The sequence below is a fragment of the Hippichthys cyanospilos genome, chromosome 20 (genome assembly GCF_059441005.1).
Source record: "Hippichthys cyanospilos isolate Australia breed blue-spotted pipefish chromosome 20, RoL_Hcya_1.0, whole genome shotgun sequence".
Taxonomy (NCBI): domain Eukaryota; kingdom Metazoa; phylum Chordata; class Actinopteri; order Syngnathiformes; family Syngnathidae; genus Hippichthys; species Hippichthys cyanospilos.
This window is the reverse complement of record NC_142388.1, coordinates 7,809,076-7,831,857: the sequence shown is the minus strand read 5'-3', so window position 1 is coordinate 7,831,857 and position 22,782 is coordinate 7,809,076. Positions and strand designations below refer to the sequence as shown.

Genomic DNA, 22,782 nt, shown 5'->3' with positions numbered 1-22,782 from the left:
TGTAGTGTGATTCATCAGAGTTCACAGTTCATGCTGCAGTGTTGGCCGCGCGCATCCACCTACACACCAAACTAAACCTTGATGCAGCTGCATGCGCAGTGTGGCATCTCAAAACGCAGGCCGTCGTGGGTCAGAGATGCTCATTATCTGCAGGAGGCTCATTTGCATACGCATGACCTCCTGCACGTTTGATCAAGCACTACATCATCCTTTGAAACCACCCCCCCTTTTAAATCTCAGTCCCCTTTATCTGCCTCTTCATCACTCCCCACTCAGCCGATGGAGGATTTTGTGGACAAATAGGCTTAGCCTGGTCACTATGGCAACAGAGAATTGCAGTTGGAAAAAAAAATGAAAGGACAGAAGCACTTCTTCATCAGGGGCCTCAAGCTCCCGCTGGAGATGCTGGAGCCCCCAACCTAGCGCAACAAGTAAAGGCAGGCCAAGGGAGGCTCCAGGGAGGAAGAGGAGGATGAAAAGGAGGAGGGATGCAGAGCGGTGAAGAAAGTGGAGAGAGGAAGGATCCATAACATGTCAGCCAGGCTACTCGCAACATCGGGCTGATCGCCTTCACTCACAATTTTGTCTTGTTATTTTATTTTATTTTTTTTTGATTGGGACATCCTAAAAAACTTTCCAAGGAAATAGAGGTAAGAAAGACTTTTTTTATTAAAATAATTATTCATGCAGAGAATTGTAGATGTTGCTCGATGGGCCGCCTTCTTTGTCGGCGTCGTTTGATTGTGGCATTAACTGTCCAACATGCCATGCTGAATTGTGATGAATCAATCCAGTTCTACATGTAAAAGGAAAAGAAAACAAAAAAACTAGAATGTAGTAAACGTCATGCTGAATGTTTTTAGGTTGAGAACGGATTAACTCCAGATTAAAAGGAGGACAGTTACAAAACAACGTGGCCACCAAGTGTGTCGTGTGTGTGGATGGACATAGGAAATTCCAGATGACAGGATTCTAAGTTATGATCAAAGTAGACTTTTCATCCAAAATTTTCAATCAGATCTTGAGAAAAATATATATACCAGGGCACTTCATTAAGTAGACTGACCCTTGTGCATGTTTTTGGAGTGTGGGAGGAAGACGGAGCGCCCGGAGAGAACCCAGACGGGCTCGGGGAGAACATGCAAACTTCACACAGGAGGTTGGGAACTCATGACTGAACTGGGAGGCGGACGTGCTAACCACTGTTCCACCGAGCTGCCCCTCTCTCATTATATTTCACTATTTATATTACACCTTGTAATACTCCTACGACTACTTCAGTAATTTGCGTAACTCCTCCCCAAAAAATACTAGAAAAAAACGGTTTAAAAAATTAATTATGCCATCGATTTAGGATACAGCACAAGTGTCAGGTGTTAGCAGCTAAGTGTTGCCATGTTGTCCGCGCAACTGATGCATTCAAATGCATCGGGACACTTCAAACTCCGGCAACAATTGTTTAATACTGAATTGCTTATTCATGTATTTTTTATTGCCTGTTATCTATCATATATATGTTATGTTTTTATAAAGCACAATATTACAGAGTCCCAAGAGGTGGTTGAGGAGGGCCAGCATGGCCTCCTGGTTCAGCTGGAGCGAGCCTCACCCGCGCGTCCCCCGCAGGGAACCGGCTGACGTGGTTACCGACACGTTAATGATGGAGCTGAGCTGGCAGATGAAGGAAGCGGAGAGACTGCAGAGGGAGAGGGAGAGCGAGTACCGACGGCTCAAGTCCGGAGTGGACTACAGCTGGCTGGCCAGCACGCCTCGCTCGTCCCACGCCATCAGCACGGCCGAGAGGTTGGGTCTGGAAAACCTCTGCTCCAAGGTGCCGCCGTCTTACTGTGGACTGGTCATACTCAAGTAAGAATTTGAATTTTAGCTTCATCTCATAAACTGGAAAATGAACTGTCAGCCGTTTTTGTTGTTAATTTGAGAGCTTGGTAGCTTCTGTATATTTTGGCATGAACTTGCTGAGTTTTTGCCATCAGACAATCATCATTGTTCAGTTCTGTTTGTTAATTGTAGTTCTTGCATTTAATTGAACGTCAGTTCTATAATCGTGGTGCATTTTATTTTGCTTCAAATGCTAACTGTAAAATGTCTCATCTGGCATCCTTTGAAATACCGTATATCAGATGCTAGTGTAGTTTGCTAGTTTTTGGTAATCATGTCTCAAAGCAAACTCTCAAGTTTCAAGAGTTTTATTTATAAGCAGAGTAATACCACACAATAAAAATCCTTTTCTGTTCACTTCCCTGAGCAGACTACATTCCATAACCAAGCAAATAATAAAGTAGGCAATAAAATAGGCCTTCTTTCTTGCTCGTTCACAGGTTCCGCGACGCAATCAGAGCCAGCGAGCCCGAAGTGCAGGAGGTGTCGGGCCTCTTCCGCTCGGTCCTCCTGGAGGCTGCGGAGGAACTGAAGGAGGAGCAGGAGGCCCAGAAGCTGGTCCGCCAGTGGAGCAATAAACGTGCCAAGAGCATGTCCCTGGTAAACTTCAGATCCCGCATCAAGATCAACCCTTTTGGCAGCGCGGCAGGTCTGATTTCGGGCGAGGGGGCTCGTTTGAGCGACCTGAAGACTGTGTCGGAAGATGTGGAAAGAGGGACGGAGAGGGAGGAGAGGGTGTGGAGCATGCCGGACTTTCGATACAAAGGAACAAGTAGCAGTAAGCTTGTCTAATACGTCAAAGAAGGAGCGTGATATGGAGGTGGGGGATTCCAGTCACATGACTTCAAGGGACAATGTGTAAGATTTAGACCATTTTCTTACATCGCCACTTTCACTTTTCTTTTGTCAACTGTTTTAGAACTTTAGATGTACGAAAGACCTGATTTGACAAGTTGCAGATGCGCTTTGTTTTTTTCCATTTTTTGAACGTCAGGAAAATTAAACACACAGAAGCTGCTGTTAACCACAGCTTCAGCCCTAATATTCACACGCAAACCTACTAGTCAGTAAGCCCCTCCTTTTAAAGATACATGCAGTATTTTCTGAACAATTTCTGCTTTTTTTTTTAATGAATCACCATGCTAATCGCCTTGAAATAGCACTTTTTCTACCATATGGTGCTCAAAACGTTTTACAAAGACTCCAAATTTCCACTTAATATTTTCTTGGAACAATTTAGTTTCATCATTCACCAAGATGTTAGTTGACATCCCTGAGGGTGACAGCTGCCAACTTTTTTTTTTTTTTTTTTTACAAAAGTAGATCTCGAGTATTGTTAAAACACAATGTATTACAAAAAAAAACGTCAATGTCTGAGCTTTTCATATTTTGCACACCTTTTCTACGTTCAAGCAGGAAGTCGTTTCCCACCCCCATCACTCTGAGGATGAGTCACTCGACTTTTCACTCTTTCACAGCACACAATGGCCAAACGCAACAGTCGCCCACACAAGGTCAGCCAACAGCAAGCTCAGCTTCACTACCTTCTCTAGCGCACATCTGCTGCAAATGACTGCAAATAATATATCACAGAAGAAAGCGATTAAACGTTTTGAGTGGTTTATTTTCATTTGTCGCACGGCTCCAACTGTTTTGAGAGCATGAACAGATTCTTTTGACTGCTGAAAAAAATGGCAATTTTACTGAAGGGGTTTCAAGTATGCAATAGTCACATTAAAAAACTTACATCAAGACACACAGATGGCAATGGTCAAATAAAAAACAAGTAGTGAAAGAATACATTAGATATTCAAATGTGTACATACTGTTAAACCCACTGTCCACTTTATTAGGTACACCTGCACCACAATAAACAAATGAATGCTTTGACAGTGTTAATCAAGGACTATTATCGTTCTATGGCAGTTTTTTTTTTTTTTACTGAATCCTATTACATTGTGCAGGTGCCCTAATGTTCATAACGGCCAGCAATATCAAGCATATATGACGCTTCTCCTCAACTTGGTCTGAATTCAGTCATAAAGCCAGCTCACTGTGCATAGCATTGCCCCTTAAAAACAGGGTACACACATACCCATAATCGGGACAAAATTTAGTATTTTTACACCCTACGGCGAGGTGTTTCAATTGGAGTTCTATTTTTTTATTGTATAAGTGTTTAACATCTCACAAGTTATTCACCAAAACGGAATTGACAAGAAGGGTTTTTGAATGCAGTTTAGTTGCAGCACAAGGCAAGAATTAGCCTCTTCTTCTATTTCTTTTACTGAGTCACTTCTTCTGCACCATGGGGCCTCCCACAGGTCAGTCTTGGTACTGCGACAGATTTTATTTCAGAGGGGCACGATTGTCACAAATGGGCCTTTCACGTTTAGTTAAAAAAAAAAAAAGTAATCATCGGTATGTGTGTACCCGATACCCTCCTTCAAGGTGTGCCACACGCTGGTTTGACATCTTTTATTTACATTTCTTCTCGCTTGTAGTTTCCTGAGGTCGGCTGCTGTGTCCCCTCGGGGTTAATCACAAGGTAGAGTTCAAGAACTCCAGAAGTTCCGCTCGATTTTTGTCCCGCTGGCATAAAAAAAGTTTTTGTGTGACCAAAATAGCCCAATTTAAAATAAATAAACTGACTGCCGCAGAGAAATTACCTGTTTATCCTTTTTTGACTTCTTCACTTTCATCTTTATCTTCTTTCCAGAAATCATGCTGTACTTCCGGCCTTTCTTTTTATCCTTCAAGTACTGAGGGGAAAAAAGCAAGATCGGTCACCACGCGCCTTAGATTTGGGTGAAATTTTAGGTTTGACTAAAAAACGCAGTAAAAGCTTCTGCACATGCCCAACTTTTTAAGTGTTTCAGTACATTTTGAACAACTTGCTGCATTTTCTGTTTTCCCCTATCTAACCATGTTGTGAATATCGTTTCTGTAAATATAATTGTATAATATTTTTTAACCACACATCCACAATTCAGTAAATACACAATGAACAAAAAACTTGCATGAACAACCTTGGATATCTGAACAGGCCCAGAGTTTTCTTCCTCGCCTTTTGATTTCTTTTCCTTTTTACGCTTGTGTCGCTTCTCTTTCTTCACCTTCTGCTGCACATAAAAAAATGAAAACGCGACGCAATTTTGCAAACCTTACTGACTCAAACAACCATGATTAAACAGACAAATACCTTTTTGGGTTTGTCCCTTTTCCTTTTTTTGGATTGCTTTCTGGACTTACTTCGGGAGTCTGCCGACAAATTGGTGAATGCAATTAGCATAAAATAAATCAAATGAAGCGACAATGAAATCAAAGCATTTCACTTAACTCACCGCTGCTTCTCGAGCTACTCCGGCTGCTGCTGGACGATTGTGACGAGCTCGACGAAGATGACGATGAAGCTGAGGATGAGGATGACGCCGAAGAGGAACTGGAGGAGGAGGACGAGGAAGAGGAAGATCGACTACGGCTGCGCTTCCGCTTCTTTTTTTCTCTACCTGCGCGAACAGAATATTAATATTCTTGAAGATTCAGATTCCTAAGTAAGGAAACATCTGTTTGCAACCACATTAGTAATTTCCATGATACTGAATTGATTGATTTCCTTGCCTCTGTTTTTGTCATCCGTCCTGGAGGTGGAACTGGACACTCTGCAGTCAGCTTTCGTTGACTGTAAGGAAAGAATAATTCATACAAATAGGAACAAAATGATTCTATCTATAATGAGGAAGACAAACGAAATTTATAGCCTTATATAACCTTGTTTAGTTGGATTGATTAGCCTAGTTTGTTGTAGATCTGATTCATTCTACTAGGATGGATATTTCGAGATAATTTAACGCAATTAAAATGAGAAATAATTAACAAATCGGACAATGTACAACACTCACAAAGAAATCATATCCGGGTAGAAGATATCACATTTTAATATCCTATAGCATCATCGAGTTGTGGACTCTAATCAAATCTTAACAGGGCTAGCCATGCAGCAACGCCAACAGATCATCCCAATTCAATAATTCCGTGACAAGTATAATCCGGAAATAAAATGCAGGAACACAAATAATTGAAGAGAGCAGGAAAACATTGCATTTAGCGGCACTTCGACCCAGACTGTGTCGCTAAATCAACGCATTTGCATATATAACAATCACACACGCAATGCATTTGATATATAAAGATAACCAATACTCACCATGGCCACAATGCAGTATGACTAATAACAAAGACACCTTGACAACACTATAAGGTGCTCAAGCCTAGATTATTTCGCATTGATTGTTGCTTCGTGGGTTAGCATTAGCTAACAGCCATAGGAGCCATTTTCTATCCCAGAATGCATCGCTGTGAGCTTCCTTCACAACAAGGAAGTGGACAGGAAGTAGCCTACCTTTACTTGTAAAATCTCTAGGGAGTAGTGAAGAGACCGGCGGCCATTTTACGTTGCCACTCTCTGTGCTTGCCTAAATCGAATACATTGAATTCACGCTTCCACGTTATTTACGATCTCCCTGTCGAAAATGCCTTCCATAAGCCTGGAGCAGTAAGTCTGGTAAACATGCTATTTGTACATTTTATTGTCTGCAAAATTATTGTTAATTTTCTTACATGGAAGATTTGTCTACTTCATTGAGAAGACCATGATCATTTGACTCAGGTGTGTTGGAAGATGGGAAACGTCAACATCCCTCCGAGCACCAGAATTGGACGTCCTTAATTTATTCTTAATCAATGTTGATGATTTGGGACTGTTGGAGACAAGGTAAGACCTACATTTATTGTCCAAAATGTAATGTTTGTGAAACTCGATTTTAAGACACCGCTACCATTCTTCTATGAAAATGCCACACCATGGTACATTGCCCGCAAATGTTGCAGTATGTGCAGCGATTTCATATTTTTTGCAAAAACAAAAAAAAAGTACAAATACGCTTAACTTGTAAACTATTATATTTGTTACCAACACTCCTTTTAGAAGAAATTCAATATTTCAACAAACATTTTGTCCACAGTGAATTCAAATGAGCTAAAATGAGTTTGACACCCCTGCTATGTGCAACCCTAGTGTGGCCCCTATAAAAATGAGTTTACCCCCCCCCCCCCCTCCTAATTCTTCTAATGGTACGCTCCTCTTGTAGTTTCTCGTAACGATGTACCAAAGAAGACACATTTGGATATTAATGTACAAAAACTTCTATTATGGCAGTGTTAGTACATTATACAAATACAAGTAGCGTTGTTCAAAAATACAACATTTTGATGCTGTTCATTGTTTTACGTATCGCATCAAACAAAACGAAGGCATAATTGATTACTAACTATGAAATGTAGTCAGTTTGAGCTCACCTGCAGTCCTTTTTTGTTTTCAAACGTAGCATGAAAAAAAGATTGATTTGTGTCACAGTGGTGTGAGGATGCATTTTGTATAAACATGTATTTATGTAACTATTGTATACTGTCATTTAATGACAACAAAATAGACGTTATGTACCGGTGTTTTTCTTTTTTTTTTTTTTTTTTTTTTTACACTGCAGGGCTACAACCAAACTGACCATGTCAATCATTCAAAGTGTGAACTTGTATGTACACAGAAGAATACATTTGATACAATAAAAATAGTTAAAAAAAAAAAAACCTCAGCGTAAAAACATAAACACACGCACGCACATGTTGGTTCATCACAGGAACACTGAACATGGAAAACTAAGGGTGATGAGGTCACGTGAAGCCCTGTTTCGTCCCTGTCTTTCCCCAAGGTGTTGCACATGTAAAAGGTTAACATAATGCTTCAAAAATACACATTGTACTTATATGCAAAAAGAAAAGAAAAGAAAGAAAAACACGCTTCTAGGTTTAGGCAGAGGCTATTCTTGTCAGAGGCATTTTGGCTCTTGTCACAGATGCTTGGGTCCCCATTTGTGTTGTCTTGGATGCCATCTAGTGGCCAACTACAGTATAGAAGCAATCGCGTTTTAGGATGTGCCTTTTTGTTTCTCTTTTCCAATGGTTGAATGGCTATTTGACTTGTATTTTCAGTCGTGTGCTGACTTACTGAAGTATTGGCTTGCACTGAATGCGGTAGTGCGTTAACCTGAATTAAAAAAACAAACAACCGTGTACGTTGATTTAATGAAAAACTGTGGTTAAAGGGGGGCATTTAATTTCTGCTTGGGACCCCAACAGACCTTAGAATCGCCTCTGCATACAGGTATTGCTGTGTTCCAACATAGATTCATTTATCAACTGTTGAAAAATAAAAACAACGCTTATTTTTGAGAATTAAAAAAAATGTGATTGACATTCCTTTATTTTAAGCCAATTCTATTTTTATCATTTGATTGGCATGTTTCAATTTTGCCTCATGTTTCAATTTCATACAAGTAGCAAAATCCTTGACCCGTTAACTAATATTGTTTATCCCTAGTACTTGAAAACAATTATGCTGCATTTTCCACCACTTTTTTTTTTCAATATCTCAAATCAAGCTGAATTGCAACTAAGAACATTGCAGAGCAATAACAATATTCCCTGCTACGTATCCTGTGTTTCAAATTCTTAAACGTCTGCTTTGTTCTTCGAGTGATCTGCGTGAGCCAAGCTCTCCTCATTCTCCTCTTCTTCCGCTGGCACCTGGAAAATAACAAAGTGAATTGTGTGTATATTATATATAATGTGTATATATGTATGTGTGTTTATATATCTCTGATAGCATCTCTGAAAAAATGAAGTATTTCTTACCTCCCAGTAAATAGAGTCATCGAAGCAGTTCTGGTCAGGAGGTTGTCCCCAGATAGGTAACTTCATTATTAAACCTGAGAAACCCGGAAAGCAAATTTTTATTGCCGTTGGATCTTCCACTTTCCCAGTTTTGATTGCGAAACTTATTTGTCTCCAATGCAGGTGTCAAACTCAAGGCTCAGGGGCCAGATCAGGCTTCCCGCATCTTTATTTTGTGGCACGTGAAAGCAATTTAAGCATGTTAAGCATTCCATGATCCTTGCTAAAATGTGTACCAACAAATTACAAACAAGTTGGTATAAGTCAAATGTAATAAACGCACTGAGCAGTGCATTGGGTAGAATTTAGATTTAACACTTGGATCTTATTATGCTTTGCAGATATATCAAAAAGTAGCATCCGGTGTGATTTCTCATCTCCGCCCACCTGTGATAGCCCCTCCAACCAAAGCGAACCCCAGGGACGAAGCCAAGGCGGCAGCTTGCATGGTAGCTTTCCCTCTAAAGGTGAACAGAGGGGATTAAACAAAGCACAAACTATAAAGAAGCGTATTTGATGGCTGTCATTGCTCAACCTCACCCATCCTTTTTTCCCAAAGCCACAGCCACGATACCAGCCAAGCCTCCCAAGATGCCCGGCATGCCGTGCAGATTGTGCACACCGCAGGTATCCTGGATGCCCAGATTTGATGCCAAAACAGGCTGCCGACAGAACAGAAAAATAATATTTAGCATCGAATACAAACATTGTCATTATGTGTATGTCATTTTATTCTGTTGTTATTTTCACTCACGGTCAGGTATTTGAAGCCCAATGTGGAGATGATGCCAGCCACAAATCCAATCAGCATCGCTCCAAAGGGCCCAATGTTCATGTCGGCGCACGTTCCCACGGCAACACCGCCGGCCAGGGTGGCGTTTTGAATGTGCACCTGTACAATTAACATGTCAGGACCCAACAGGTAAAGCATTCACTCCCCTGATGTTGAAGTCCCATTTGAGAGTCACAGAAGTTGATCTGACCATGTCCAGCTTTCCTTTGTGCTCCACCAGGCTGGAGATGGCGTAGGCCGAGAGGACGCAGGCGGCCAGGGAGAGGTAGGTGTTGATCACCGCTGTGAGCTGGGTGAAACCCGGGTCGGCAATGGCTGAGTTAAAACTGGGCCAGAACATCCAGAGGAACACGGTTCCTGTCGAAAAGAACTCAACTTAGTTCATAGTAATACTAAATGTAAGGAACAGCAGTAGCTAACACTGAGTTAAAATTCTAACAGCATGTTAATTGTGCAGGGACATTTGTGCCCGCTAGATGGCGTAAATTGACAGAAAACATGCGGTTACTGCAGCTAGATCATATTTTTGAAAGTTCAATGATTGTCATCAGTAAAGGCTTGTTTTGTACCGATCATAGCAAACAGGTCAGAGTGGTAAACGGAGCCGTCGTTCTCGTGGCCGTTCCGCAGACCAGGTCGGTAAAGAACTCGAGCCACGGCCAAACCGAAATAGGCTCCGTAGGCGTGGATGATCATGGAGGCGCCAACATCATTAGCCTAGAAAGAGAAGTCACTTGTTATACTGTTGTTGCCAGACCAAAAAAAAAAAACTTTTATTAGTAAAAAAAAAAAAAAAAAAAAGATCAACCACTTCTACATGGATTTTCTTTTATGGCCACATCTATTGGAGTTTTACCACACTATTTTTTAAAATATTTTTCCTCGTTCTAAGTCGGACCAGACAAGAACTTGACAACTTTTTGTATTTATTGTTTTGACAAAAGACGCAAAATAAAGAAACAACAAGCCAAAAAAAAAAAAGTTTCTATCTCAACTTTGCACATTTATATTTTTGAATGAAGGGATGGAAATCAAAACAAGATTGACCTGGCATCTGATTCATCTATCAATAAAATCATTGACCCGATAATCGATCATTTTAATTATTGTTAGTCATAGCTCAATTTATACACATACATTGAGAATCATATTGTTTGCAGAGTATGAGCCTGGCCGGTGAACCCACCTGCATGATTTCTGCCACCAAATGCTCATTGATGGAAAAGATGGTGATTTCCATGATGGTCATGATGAGCAACTGTACCGGGCTGGTTTTACCAAGAACAGCACCAAAAGAGATCAGGACTGTTGCTGTGCTGAAGTCTGCATTAATTATTCTACATGGTGAGAAGACAAATCATCAGTTCACCAGCAGACATTATTTACATTTTTCTTTTCAATTCAAGAGCAAATTAACTGGAACATGAAGCAACCTTTCGCTAAATGGTGGTCATAATGACCCCTTTATTGTCTGCTTTTATTTTGTTAGGTTTCATACAGATGTATTCTAGTATAAATATATGCAGGAGGTGCCTTACTTAAAGATGTTGATCTTAATTTTGCCATCATCCAGGTGCCAAATGCCCTGCATGAGGAGGCCCCACTGTAGGCCGAAGGCGGCCAGCAGCAGGTTGATGCCCACGCTGCTGAAGCCATATCTCTTCAGGAAGGTCATCAAGAAGCCGAAACCAATGAAGATCATAACATGGACATCCTGGAACACTGGAGACACACAGGAAGCAAAGGAGGTAGGCGCTTTGTCGCGCAAATCGCCATACGGCTGCAGGCAAATGCTCGGTGACGCTGATACTTGGGTTGGATGGGACAATTTATTACACGGTGTGTTCAATTCAAAACAGTCCTCACGCTATTAATTTCCTGCACGCTCATTTGAGCGATTGAAATAATTCATTGGGTGCTGATGGGGATCCCTGGAGTCATTTCCTTACACAGGAGCTGTTTTGTCAGCCGTGACCTGTTGGCTTGAAAAGCAATTGAATCACACTCAATGAGATGCCGGCGAAAAAAAAAACAAAACACAGTTTGCAGCCTTGTTCTGCTTTTATGACGAGCATATGACCCTAATAGGTTTAGATGGGGGAGTGCGGGGAATGTATTTTTGGATAAGCCAAGCGTCTCTTTAAGTATGCGGCATGTTTTTTTTTTTTTTCTTCACTCATACTGAGACTTTGATCGAAAACAACAAAACTCCCATCTCAAGTAGGGAAGGTCATTGTTGATGATGAGTGTTCCCTCAAAGACAGGAAATTGGAACCTTAAGCTAAATGTGATGAGCTCCATACATGGAAATAACATTAGAGCAGAAAGACAATAGAAGTAATTTCCTTTTGCTATAACAGATTTAATGGCAGTCAGGATTGTCCAAACAGGTCCAACAAGTCCACCATTTTGTATGAAAGAGGCATTTAAATATATATATATATATATATATATATATATATATATATATATATATATATATATATATATATATATATATATATATATATATATATATATATATATATATATATATATGTATATATATATATATGTATATATATATATGTATATATATATATATATATGTATATATATATATATATGTATATATATATGTGTATGTATGTATGTATGTATATAATATATAAATAATTATTTTTTAATAGTAATTATGATGTTGATATTTTGCCAATTCAAATATTGACTCTGACAGCTTTAAAAGGATTATCGATGAATAAGTTTCAATTACTTAAGCATCACTTTAAAATGCTACACTTTGCTTGTCTCCTCGAACTCATCGAAATGATTTTGCCATTACAGTACAAATGTAGAAACGGCCATATTTGCATTACAACCAGTGAGGGTTTCTTTAAGAAAAAAAGAACTTTTTAGGTAGCGATACCGTTTGAGCATCGCACTGAATATGTGGCGCTAAAGTTGGGAGGACGCCACGGTGTCTGGCGGCACGCCCAGACGTTAGGTAACGCTCAGCAGTAGAGATGCTCCCACTTGGCGACCAATATAGTGCAACATGAATGGAAGGAAGGATGCTTGAAATCATTTCTGCACCATTAAAGTGTCATTAAATTTCTCACTAGCTATTTGTCTCGCATAGAATCCTCAAGTCAGGGTCGTCTATGAACTGTGGATGCAAGACTTTTCACTGTAGCGCCATACAAAAGAGACAATTGTTGCATATGATCTAAATCTGTGGGAAACATACAATCACAATGACCTCTACAGATATTTTTTAAGACATAGGTTTGTGTATGTTTAGCAATCTTTAGATTCACTTCCATGGTTAAATATTGAATAGAAATGAGAAAATACATGTAATAGTTGCCTGCAGGTCATCTCTCAAACTACCACAATCAAATAAAAAAATGCTAGTTGCTAGCTTAGAAAATAATAGCAAAACTTCTCATTTGAAATGGCAGATGTTGACTGAGCTTATCTCTGTGCTTCACACCTGCCACGCCCAACTCCACTCCAATGCAATGCCAGAGCTGCAAATGGAGTGCACATCAACAGTAGAAAACCTTGTGAGCATTTTTTTTTTCATTTTCCATAACAGTACGCGACCTAAAACTTGCCCTGAAGTCCTTCGGCGCTGCATGGCAATGACTAGAGTAGAGTGGCCCGAGGGCACCGTCAACTTGTGACTTCTTTTATTGCACTCAGCAGATCTGCGCTGCAACAGTTGACCTCTGTTGAAGTTTCCTTGTAACTGGTCAATCGCACGATTAAAAAGAATTCACATTTTTCCAATTAAGAAACTGATCATATTAACTCACTCCATTTCAAAGATACATTTTTAGAATTAGCTACTCACATATTTAATTCATTTATGTAATGAATTAATGACTGAAGTACTCAATTACCTTAGGTAATAAACCACTAAAGTGATTGTTTTATGTAAAAAAGTAATCATTTAGGAACTTTAGTACTTAAAGTAATCCATTAATGGATAAAGTATTAAAGTAATCAATTGATTACTTATTACCTTAGTACTTTGTTACCCAAAGTAATTGGTTAGTTTAATACTTCATTCATTTAGTACCTGTTATTTTTAGACACACCTTTATGCAAACACTTGATTGATTTTTTTAAGGGTTACAAATTCGTACTGGGATTAAATGTCTGGATTTTTGATAAGCATAAAAGTATGTCTGTTGGAACGAATGAGTTAAACCTGAAACCACCACCAAAGATCACATTCATTCAGGAAAAAAAAATATTTAAATGGGTTTATTGGATAAACCAAAATAATCATATTAATCCTTCTAACACTGTGAAACTTTTTTGTTTGTTTTATCAAGTGGTTTCATGAAATAATATCAGATCATTTTTGTCAAGTAGAATATACATCTACATTAAAATGTATTTGGATCCAGAATTTTATGTTCAAAATAGAATTAGGTCAATTCCAGACACCATTCAAATTGAGACGTATCAAGTCTTTTTTCTCCATTTTAAGTAAGTTTTAGTCTTAGCTATTATGACTTCTGTCATGGATGCTTTGTCAATACGTCACATCTGAAACATTATTATTCGGCTCCAAATTTGTCAGTCAAGATCCGTGTGATAGTTTACGAAGGGCCAAAGAAGGCTCGTTACACTTACTGGGATAGAGCTCCATAGGCGGGTCGTGGTGACCCGTATCGTTGCCGTGCGCGTCGTGGCCGTGACCTTTCCCGTCATCGTAAACCACAAAGACGGCAAAGAGGATGATGTTGATAACCTCCAAAATCAAGGCTATGATGGGGAATTTAAGTCTCATGTTGGTGGCGTACGCAGGCATCCCGAGTCCCACTTGGTAATCTTGTCTCTCTGTGGCGCTCGCACACACATACACACACACACGCGGGGACGCGCGCGGGCAATAGGCCTCGGTGACTGACTGAGTGAAGGGAGGGAAGAAAGTGGCGTCTGCTTTTAAACTGATGCGGGAATGCGGCGTGGCCAATGAGGGAGCAGAGGTCTCGGGCCTCCTGGATGATGAACACCCACCCTGTCCCCCCACTTCTTTCCACCCCTCGCCCAGTTTCAGGGATGGGTTTCCTCTTTGGTTGACTGACGTGACCCAGCTAAAAACCCAAGTGTACCTGTTAAACGTCATATTTATCGCTTCCAAGTGTCAAGGTTGTGTGAAGCTCAATACAGATTTGTGTAACAGAATAGACAAGTGCGCTTTTTCGATGTATTGAGTTCTCATCTATGCCGTTTGCTCGCTATAATGCTGCTCAGTTTTTGCAGACTATATATATATATATATATATATATATATATATATATATATATATATATATATATATACTGTATGTATATACTGTATATATATATATATATATATATATATATATATATATATATATATATATATATATATATATATATATATATCCCGCCTCACAGTTAAGGGACCTGAATTCCAATCCAGCTGACTCCGGCCTTCCTCTCTGCTGGAGTTTGCATGTTCTCCCCAAGCCCATTCTCTGGGCACTCCGGCTTCAGCCCTCACTCCAAAAGCATGCATGGCAGGGGTAGTGGACATACTTAGGTGTGATTGGGTGAGTGAATGGTTGTTTGTCCCTGTGTTCCCTGCAATTGGCTGGCAACCAGTTCAGGGTGTCCCCCACCAACTGCCCGACATCAACTGGGATAGGCACCAGCAAGCCTGCGACCCCTGTGAGGATAAGCGGTTATAGAAAATGGATGAATGGATATATATGAGTTATATGTAAAACATGTGATTAGCACCCGGCGCAGCATTGACCAATGAGGGCGGGCGTTGTAATCTATTCTTGCCCTCAATGGTCAATGCCGGGTGCTAAACAAGAGTCTTATAGGAGTACCCGCTATTGGCTGATTTCATGGCCATTCTCAGAGTGAAGCTCACACGCGTGAGAACGTGCGGCGGAGGAAATATGGTGTGGACCAAGCGATGGAAACAGGAAGGGATAACAGTACCGTTAATATACAAGGTTTAATAATTAAATATTTAAGTAAATATGTGTACTGCAGTAATCTTTTTGTCAAATATGTAAATTCAAAATACCTTTCACATTTAAAAAATTCTGGTACCCACGTACACATATGGTACATGAAAATTGTGGTGGAGTGGGGTTGTACTTTGCAAATTTCACTTTTCGCCGGTTGTTTTTGTTCGCCATTAACCGCGAAAAACGAGGCAACACTGTACATTGAAAAGATGGGGATTGAAGTTGCCATTTGCGTGTTTGTGTAACGTTGAAGGGAATGCACAGCGCAGCTCCTCTTATCGTGAGGCCTTCATAGGCACGAGATGCAGAATCGCTTCCTTGCGGTCCAATGTTGTTCTTGAGGCATCGTTCCATACTGTACATGCCTGTGTTTCTTTTCCCACTTTCCCATGCTGACAGCTCTGATTGGGCCCCCAGGTTGTGATCCACAGCTCCCACAGTGGACTCTGGAAAAACAGCCGGCCAAATTAGTCCAATGGCAGAGGTCTCGCTTTTTTGGACCTCGAGACTTTCATGAATGAGCGGAGTAGTTCATCAATGCCAACGACATATTTGTGTTTGTTTTGGAGCCGTTTTCCGAGCGCATTTAGGGAAATGACTTCCAAATGTTGAGAGATAAGAGAAACACTTCTTACGCCGCGAATGCACACGCGAGGGTTTTTCTCTGATATTTGGCAGTGGGTGCATGTATTGTTTTCAAGACAAGCTCAAACTGCAGGATTTATGGTCCACTTAGCACGCTCGTTCATCCTTGACCGCGACAGTTACATACGGCTTGTTTTTAACACTTTTGATTGGATCTTATTCCACTAATAACAGCATAAGTAGTCCTCTTTCCTCATCCGATTTTGACCACTGTTATTGCTGCCCTCGTAGAATTTTCGCTGACCCGCCAATAGTTTCTTTGAGCAGTGTTATGTTTGTTGAACTTTCTGGAAGGAATCTGACAAATAGAAATTCATTCATCCCCAAAGAATCCGACGGAACTTTATTTGTTCTGTTTTTCAGTTCTTTTAGTTCTGACATTGGATTTTAGGTCCCCTGTTGCCAGTATTTAGTGCAACATCTAGTATCAATCAGCCACTAGCTAGCAGTGCTGGAGGGCTGCACTATACATTTTGATGTTTGGGGGGGTGCCGGGGGTGCGGTTGACCCCATGGAATAGGATTTGTCTTTTTCATGTGAAGTGTAATATCAATAAAATAATAATTTCCTTTTTTTTTTTTTTTTAAGTTTCAGAGACTATGATGCACTTATTTTTTTTTCGATTTTAGACTAAGCTGTAACCCATATAAATGCTGTAAAAAAGAATTAACAGTTGAAAGTTGATTTATCTTGCTTTTTTCTTTTGCTAATTTGAAAAAGGATACAGGAGTAGGTATTATTAGTTTTTTTTTTTTTTTTTATATATAGATCATAATCTTATTTATGGGGGGGGGTTCTCTTTCCTAGAGGGAGCTTGGCAAAATATTATTGAGAAGCACTGCGTTATTTATTGTCCAAATTCTCAGTTTATTTTCACGCCAAAATTAAATATTAATTGTAAAAGAATCATACAAGTTGGTAATTCATAATTAAGTGGGAATGTGTTTTGTTCCTGTAAGATTCTTTCCTTTTTGAGAACTTTCTCACAGTCTATTTCCGTCTCATGCAACAATTCGCTAGCCGGTTAGAGTTGTTAATTGTCACTAACACCCTCGTTCATTTTCATACGGTGAACAATGGCTCATGCAGTCAAATCATTCAGGAATAACAATGACACAAAACCTCCCACTTTGATTTAGCTGTGTTCCTGCTTGTATTATGAGTGTAAGTTGGTAAATGTGTGCGTTTTATTTCATGAAAACATGAATGTGGATAGTATGATACAGTAAATAATGACTTTCATCCATATTGTTTGATTCCCCTGGCGTGAGAGTAATGAGACCCCTCCTTCAGATTTTTTGCATTTGATCATCTAATATACCTTTGGCAAAAATATTTTGTATAATTCTATGGTTCTATTTTTTGTACTAGGCCCATTTCTGAATTTTACACAAGCATATCAAGCACATAGAGACACGCTTGGATAAATTTGTTCCAGATGAACCCTGAGCTCATGCCGATAAAACAGCTTTGTGAGTCATTTCTCATATCGGACATCAGTATTTTTTTTTTGTCACCTTCAAGAGATGGACATTTGCAAAGGTTTTCTGATCTTTATCCCGCAGCTACTTCTACATGCGTCAGATTGTTCTCAATGCCGACAGCATGCACGCTAGCTTGTTTACTCTCTAGCTTGCTGTCTCGCCAGCTGCCCAAACAGTCAGCGCGGCGACCCTTTCAGCTGCAGAGTCAGTGCTATTTCTCAAGTTGCGCGGCGATAACTTAACACACAATAAACCACACGTGCCTTTCAGCTTCACTTTCAAACCTGCAACCAATTCCAAGCAGGAGCGATTACGCATTCATTTTTCCCATACCGCGCTTCAAACGAGTCGAGCATTTCGCTCGGAGAAGAAATTGTCTTCAGCGCAATCATTAATCACACTGGATTAAGCAGAAATCGGGCACATTGGAGGGAGAGACTGGCTGGAAAGTGCCAGCGATGAGTCTGTCATAACAACGGTCTCTGGATCGTATCCAGTGCATGCGTGCGTATCTATATGTAGGAATCCTTCTAAGTGAGGAATGTTGTGTTGACCCCTTGAGGATCTACATATACTTCTTCACACGCACACATAGCGGCCTTATCTACGGACCCCTCATGAGGCCTCAAAAGGATGACAACTAAATACTTTACGGCTCGCCCAGAATGTTTTATTACTTTTGATGACATCAATGCGTAGTTGCAACTTCAACGAAAGCGCTTTTTTTTTTTTTTCTGTTTTGAATCAAGAAGTCATTCGACGCAAGGCACATAAAGCACCAAACCTCCGTTTGACCCGGACATCTGGTTGGTTCAAGCTTCTCCCGGAATGTCCCGATGCAAAGAATTCTGCTTCAAGTGGTAATCCATCAGAAGACTGCCACGCAGTTGAACCCTCTGAGTATCGGATGCGGAAAGATTCATGACTTCACCAGATGGACCAAAGATCTTGTGTCCTACTGTACGTTGCGTAATGCCACGTTGAGAGCCGAGACAAAAGAACGGAGCACATTCGGGATCGGTTTATTGTTTATTCTTTGCATGACAATAGGACTCGGCGTGAATACGGATAAATAGCGGGAGAGTCCGCGACACGGCGCTATTTGAACAATCGTCCTGCATTTTTGGGAACGGGAAGATGTACAAATAATTTTCAAAATGAAACAAGCAGTCTAATCCACCCTCCAATTTCTGAATTATTTAAGAGCTGCACCCTTGCACTTAGAATCTCTTTACACTGCTTACTCCGTGGCACAAATTTCCTGTGGAGGTAGTTAGTACAAATAGATCTTATCAGACGTGCCGTGACTTCACCATTCCGACACAAACCAATGTAGCCGCTTCAAAGCAGAAATACAAGCGACTTCCTTCAATAACAGACGATTGTTTTCCTTCGTGTTTATACTTTAACGTTGCAAATCTTGTCAGGGGGCTCACATCAGATGTGGAAGGAGTCCAATTCACACGTTACGCCCAACCAGGATTTGGCATGCAGTATTTCTGATTTATATATATATATATATATATATATATATATATATATATATATATATATATATATATATATATATATATATATATATGCATCTCTAGGTTACCCAAGGTCAGTGATCCTGGGGCTAGTAGTAGTTGATGCCACTTAAAAAAAAAAAAAAAATTCAAGTGGTTAAACCTGATAAGCACTAACAGTAGCAGAAAACAGCCTCTTGGTCCACTTCCTGTTTTGCCTGTGACACCAGGAAATACTCTGTATTTAAGAAACAGTTCCTTGCAAAAAAAAAAAAAAAAAAACTTGCTCCCTTCCGTTTCCATCCATTTTCTGTAGCCGCATTAGGGTCTCGGGCCTACTGGTGCCTATCCCAGTGGACACTGGTTGCCAGCCAATTGCAGGGCACACAGAGACCCAATCAGTTTAGAGTGTCCAATTCACCTGCCATGCATGTTTTCAGAGTAAGGGAGGAAGCCGAAGTGCCCGTAGAGAACCCACGTGGGCACGGGGACAACATGCAAACCCCACACAGGAAGGCTGGTGCCAGGTGGATTTGAACGCGCTACCACTGCCCTACCAAAACCGTCCTACTTGCTCCCATAGCATTGCTAATGTTGTGAAATCTCCATTTATATTTGATTTTATTTATTTAATCCATTTAATTAAAATTTAAATCCAGTAATGAGGTATTACTTCTTGCCTACTGACCAATTTATGTTGCTTCCCCCCCCCCCCCACCTACCCCCAAAAAAGTTATTTACAGAGGAAGAATATCATCCGTTTTATACTAAGTGTCCAACGACGGCAATAGAGAGGATGATGGCAATTGTAAAATTCACCCCACCTCCCTCCCTCCACCACGTACATTTACTCCAAATCAAGTTTCCTGTGTCAGCAGCTGAAAGGAACAGTTGCCCATCCTGATAAGCTTGTTTAAAGGAAAACCTCGGCCGGTGGCTAATCAGCATGTTAGATGTTCATAATCAAGGAACAATCACAAGCTCTCATCATGTTGCAGGAGCCATTTATGCTATAGATGCTGTACTGTTATCTCCCTTGATGGAGAGATGTGCACAGTTTGTAGGATTTGCCTCAGTTGTGCATTATTTGCATAGAAATTGCACACGATATCAAAATTGTACCAACAATAGTAGTGGATAGCATGCGGCGTTGCATTCCAGGAAATTAGGAAATTTCAGCACTTCAGCAAAAGAATGCAACGTCGCTCAATGTCACACAATTTGGACTTCAAAGTCTTCCAAATTTTGTTTTGTTAGAAGTGTCAGTTAGACCAAAAGATTGTTTTTTTCTTCCTTGTTTGATATTTTTTGCCTGTTTTGAACATTTTTCATGACATTTTCCAAATACCGTTCTGCAGAGAACAATTCGAGAATACTTTGGTGCACATATCGAAGTGCTATAAGACTACTTAATTATTTACGACGTCTTTATTTATCGTGTGAAATGGTTACTGAAATATGAAGCTGTTCTGTTTTTAGAAAAAAAGGTTAGTAAATTTATTGACTTATCATTTGTGCCTGAAGTTATTTGATCAAGTAAACAACAAACAGCGCAGCGCGAGAACAATAGGCTCAGCCAATCACGTCGCATCTTTTTCACACGCACATGCCTTCGTACGCTTTGAACGTTCAACCCTTCGCACACAACTCCAGATGGAGTTTGACAGCTTGGATATTCACCAGGTGCACAGGGGGAAGATTGAACGGCATGCCTATCATGTTGCTGTGGAACGTATGGCGGACATAAGTCAAAACTGAGCGCGTACGCCGGGCTAAATATGAATGCCGTGGACGCGAAACCACATGTGCAAAACGTGATGCGGAGAAATGAAAGTTATGCGTACGCTTCAACTCGTTTTGTTTTACGAAAACAATTTTTAAACATTGACATCAAATCATTAAATAAAAAATATTTAGTTGCAAAGACTGGTCAGCTTGGATAGGCACCAGCGAGCCTGCAGAAAAGTGGCTATAAAAAATGGATAGATTAGCTTTCTTTAATCCTTTAATACGATTATTACTAACTTTAATATGTCGGCAAAAATGTTCACGGTTATCTACAGTATAAAGCAAATGTTTTTGTTTTGATTCCATTTTAATGGAGAATGACGCAGAAAAGAAATTTTGGACAATTTGAAATGAAAACAATTTCGATCATCAAAACGGACTCATTCACTGCCGTCGACGGCTCTGGACGACAAAGTTCCGTTTGTATACTAACATGCCAGTCAATAAGCTGTTTGATGTTTATAATTGAGTCGATTCCCATTAATTGTGTAAATTTCATTCGTGCAAATGAATTGGAACTCGTCCGGCGTTGAAACTTCCCGCATCATGCGTTTTGATGACAATTACGTAATCCCTTGATTACAACAGCCGGTTCCTGCCTGTCGGCTCTACAAAGCCTCGCTTACTGTTTGCGGCCCATTTGGGGGGGAATGCGCGTTTGTGTGTGTGTGTAACAGGCCAGCTGTGTAGGAGGTGGGCAGGATGGGGAGGTCTTAATTTGCGGCGACGTGGGACTTCTTGTGTTTGCCCGCGCTCGCAGATAAGTCCTTGCTTTACTTTGGAGTTTCCTCAATTAGGAAGATAAAACAAGCCGAGCGCTGGTCTCAGCCCATTGCGAGCCCCAAATGCCCGATAAGATCCTCTCCTGTTTTTAAGCTGACATTTTGTTCATATGCACAAAGTGACAAAAGGCAACCGGGGATGATGAGAGTTGACGCGCTGTCAGCGTATCCACATCGTAATGTCATGCGCAAATGCCATTTGGACGCTTCTGATGTTGATGCTGAGCCTTCAAAGGACATGTTTTTTTTTTCTTCTTCTTCTTAGTTCATCCCCTGCACAGAGTCCATCCTGACATTTAACGCCGAGCCTCCTCGCCGCAGCCACGTAATTGCTTTATCTCGCGTAGCATTCTTTCGACGGCCCCTAATTGAGGCCCCCTCCGCCGCACCCTTTCCTCATCTGGCTCCGCGTGGCAATCAACCTGCCGCGTTATCGCCGCATCAAATGAAAAACTCAAAACGATTGGGTTGCAAGCCCTCCCATAGACATGGCAACATGAAGGGGAGGGTTTGGGTGGATGTGGGTGAAAAAAAAACAACAAAAAAAAACATCCTGGTTCCAATAGCGTGGGGAGCGGGCTTTCAATACACAGGACGCGGAGAAATCGGTGGGCTGCGCCATGTCGGCAAAGTAGAAAAGGGAGATTTTTTTTTTTTGTCACGCAAACGTCAAGGCAGCGCATACCGTTGGGAGAAGCCTTGTATATATGCTAAGATTAATGAGCCTATGTCAAACATACTCACTGGAAATCCAAACAATGCTCCGTTTCACCTTTGACTTCTTGGTAAGCTTTCAATGATTGCAATTCCACGAATACGTTATTATTTCGATAATGACCTTTAAAATCTTCCTCGCGTCTTTGAAATACAAACTCTCACTGGATTTTGCTGATTGACAGTATTACAATTCGCGATGTGGGAAACTTGACGTTTCTGCTTTTCTCATGACATGGAGTCTAGTAAGTGATCCAATTCTATTGCAAAACACATGCTTCCTTTCAAACTAATACAGAGAGTTTAACATGTATTTTTTTTTTTCCAGTTTTCTCAGCGGGATTAGGTTTCATTGTGATTGCATACACTTGCATA

General features: G+C 40.5%; 4 protein-coding genes across 10 annotated transcripts in view; 2 read left to right on the top strand and 2 right to left on the bottom strand.

Annotated features, from left to right (window-relative positions):
- Nucleotides 1-290: 290 nt before the first annotated feature.
- On the top strand, nucleotides 291-4,567 carry rd3 (retinal degeneration 3, GUCY2D regulator). Its single transcript, XM_088402857.1, has 3 exons — nucleotides 291-650; nucleotides 1,534-1,866; nucleotides 2,340-4,567. The coding sequence occupies exons 2-3, from the start codon at nucleotides 1,577-1,579 to the stop codon at nucleotides 2,689-2,691; spliced, it is 642 nt and encodes a 213-aa protein (XP_088258983.1). The 5' UTR covers nucleotides 291-650; nucleotides 1,534-1,576; the 3' UTR covers nucleotides 2,692-4,567.
- LOC148407184 (uncharacterized) lies at nucleotides 3,503-6,300 on the bottom strand. 2 transcript variants are annotated; one of them, XM_088402859.1, is made up of 7 exons: nucleotides 6,107-6,300; nucleotides 5,521-5,581; nucleotides 5,244-5,408; nucleotides 5,102-5,160; nucleotides 4,929-5,018; nucleotides 4,569-4,661; nucleotides 3,503-4,491 (listed from the first exon to the last, which is right to left on the bottom strand). In XM_088402859.1, the coding sequence occupies exons 1-7, from the start codon at nucleotides 6,107-6,109 to the stop codon at nucleotides 4,441-4,443; spliced, it is 522 nt and encodes a 173-aa protein (XP_088258985.1). In that variant the 5' UTR covers nucleotides 6,110-6,300; the 3' UTR covers nucleotides 3,503-4,440. The 2 variants fall into 2 exon arrangements, with proteins under 2 accessions (XP_088258985.1, XP_088258984.1); XM_088402858.1 differs by having other exon boundaries at nucleotides 4,929-5,021; nucleotides 6,107-6,292.
- Nucleotides 6,301-7,088: 788 nt separating this feature from the next.
- Nucleotides 7,089-14,401, bottom strand: rhag (Rh associated glycoprotein). The gene is made up of 10 exons (XM_088402851.1): nucleotides 14,108-14,401; nucleotides 11,020-11,203; nucleotides 10,668-10,818; nucleotides 10,051-10,198; nucleotides 9,672-9,838; nucleotides 9,443-9,580; nucleotides 9,229-9,350; nucleotides 9,076-9,149; nucleotides 8,650-8,723; nucleotides 7,089-8,541 (listed from the first exon to the last, which is right to left on the bottom strand). The coding sequence occupies exons 1-10, from the start codon at nucleotides 14,283-14,285 to the stop codon at nucleotides 8,467-8,469; spliced, it is 1,311 nt and encodes a 436-aa protein (XP_088258977.1). The 5' UTR covers nucleotides 14,286-14,401; the 3' UTR covers nucleotides 7,089-8,466.
- Nucleotides 11,097-22,782, top strand: part of LOC148407177 (macoilin-1) — a 32,462-nt gene continuing 20,776 nt past the window's right edge. For all 6 annotated transcript variants that reach the window (XM_088402848.1, XM_088402841.1, XM_088402847.1 and 3 more), the window contains exon 1: nucleotides 11,097-11,229. The gene's annotated coding sequence lies outside the window, so the exon portion shown is untranslated. The remainder of the gene's footprint in view (nucleotides 11,230-22,782) is intronic.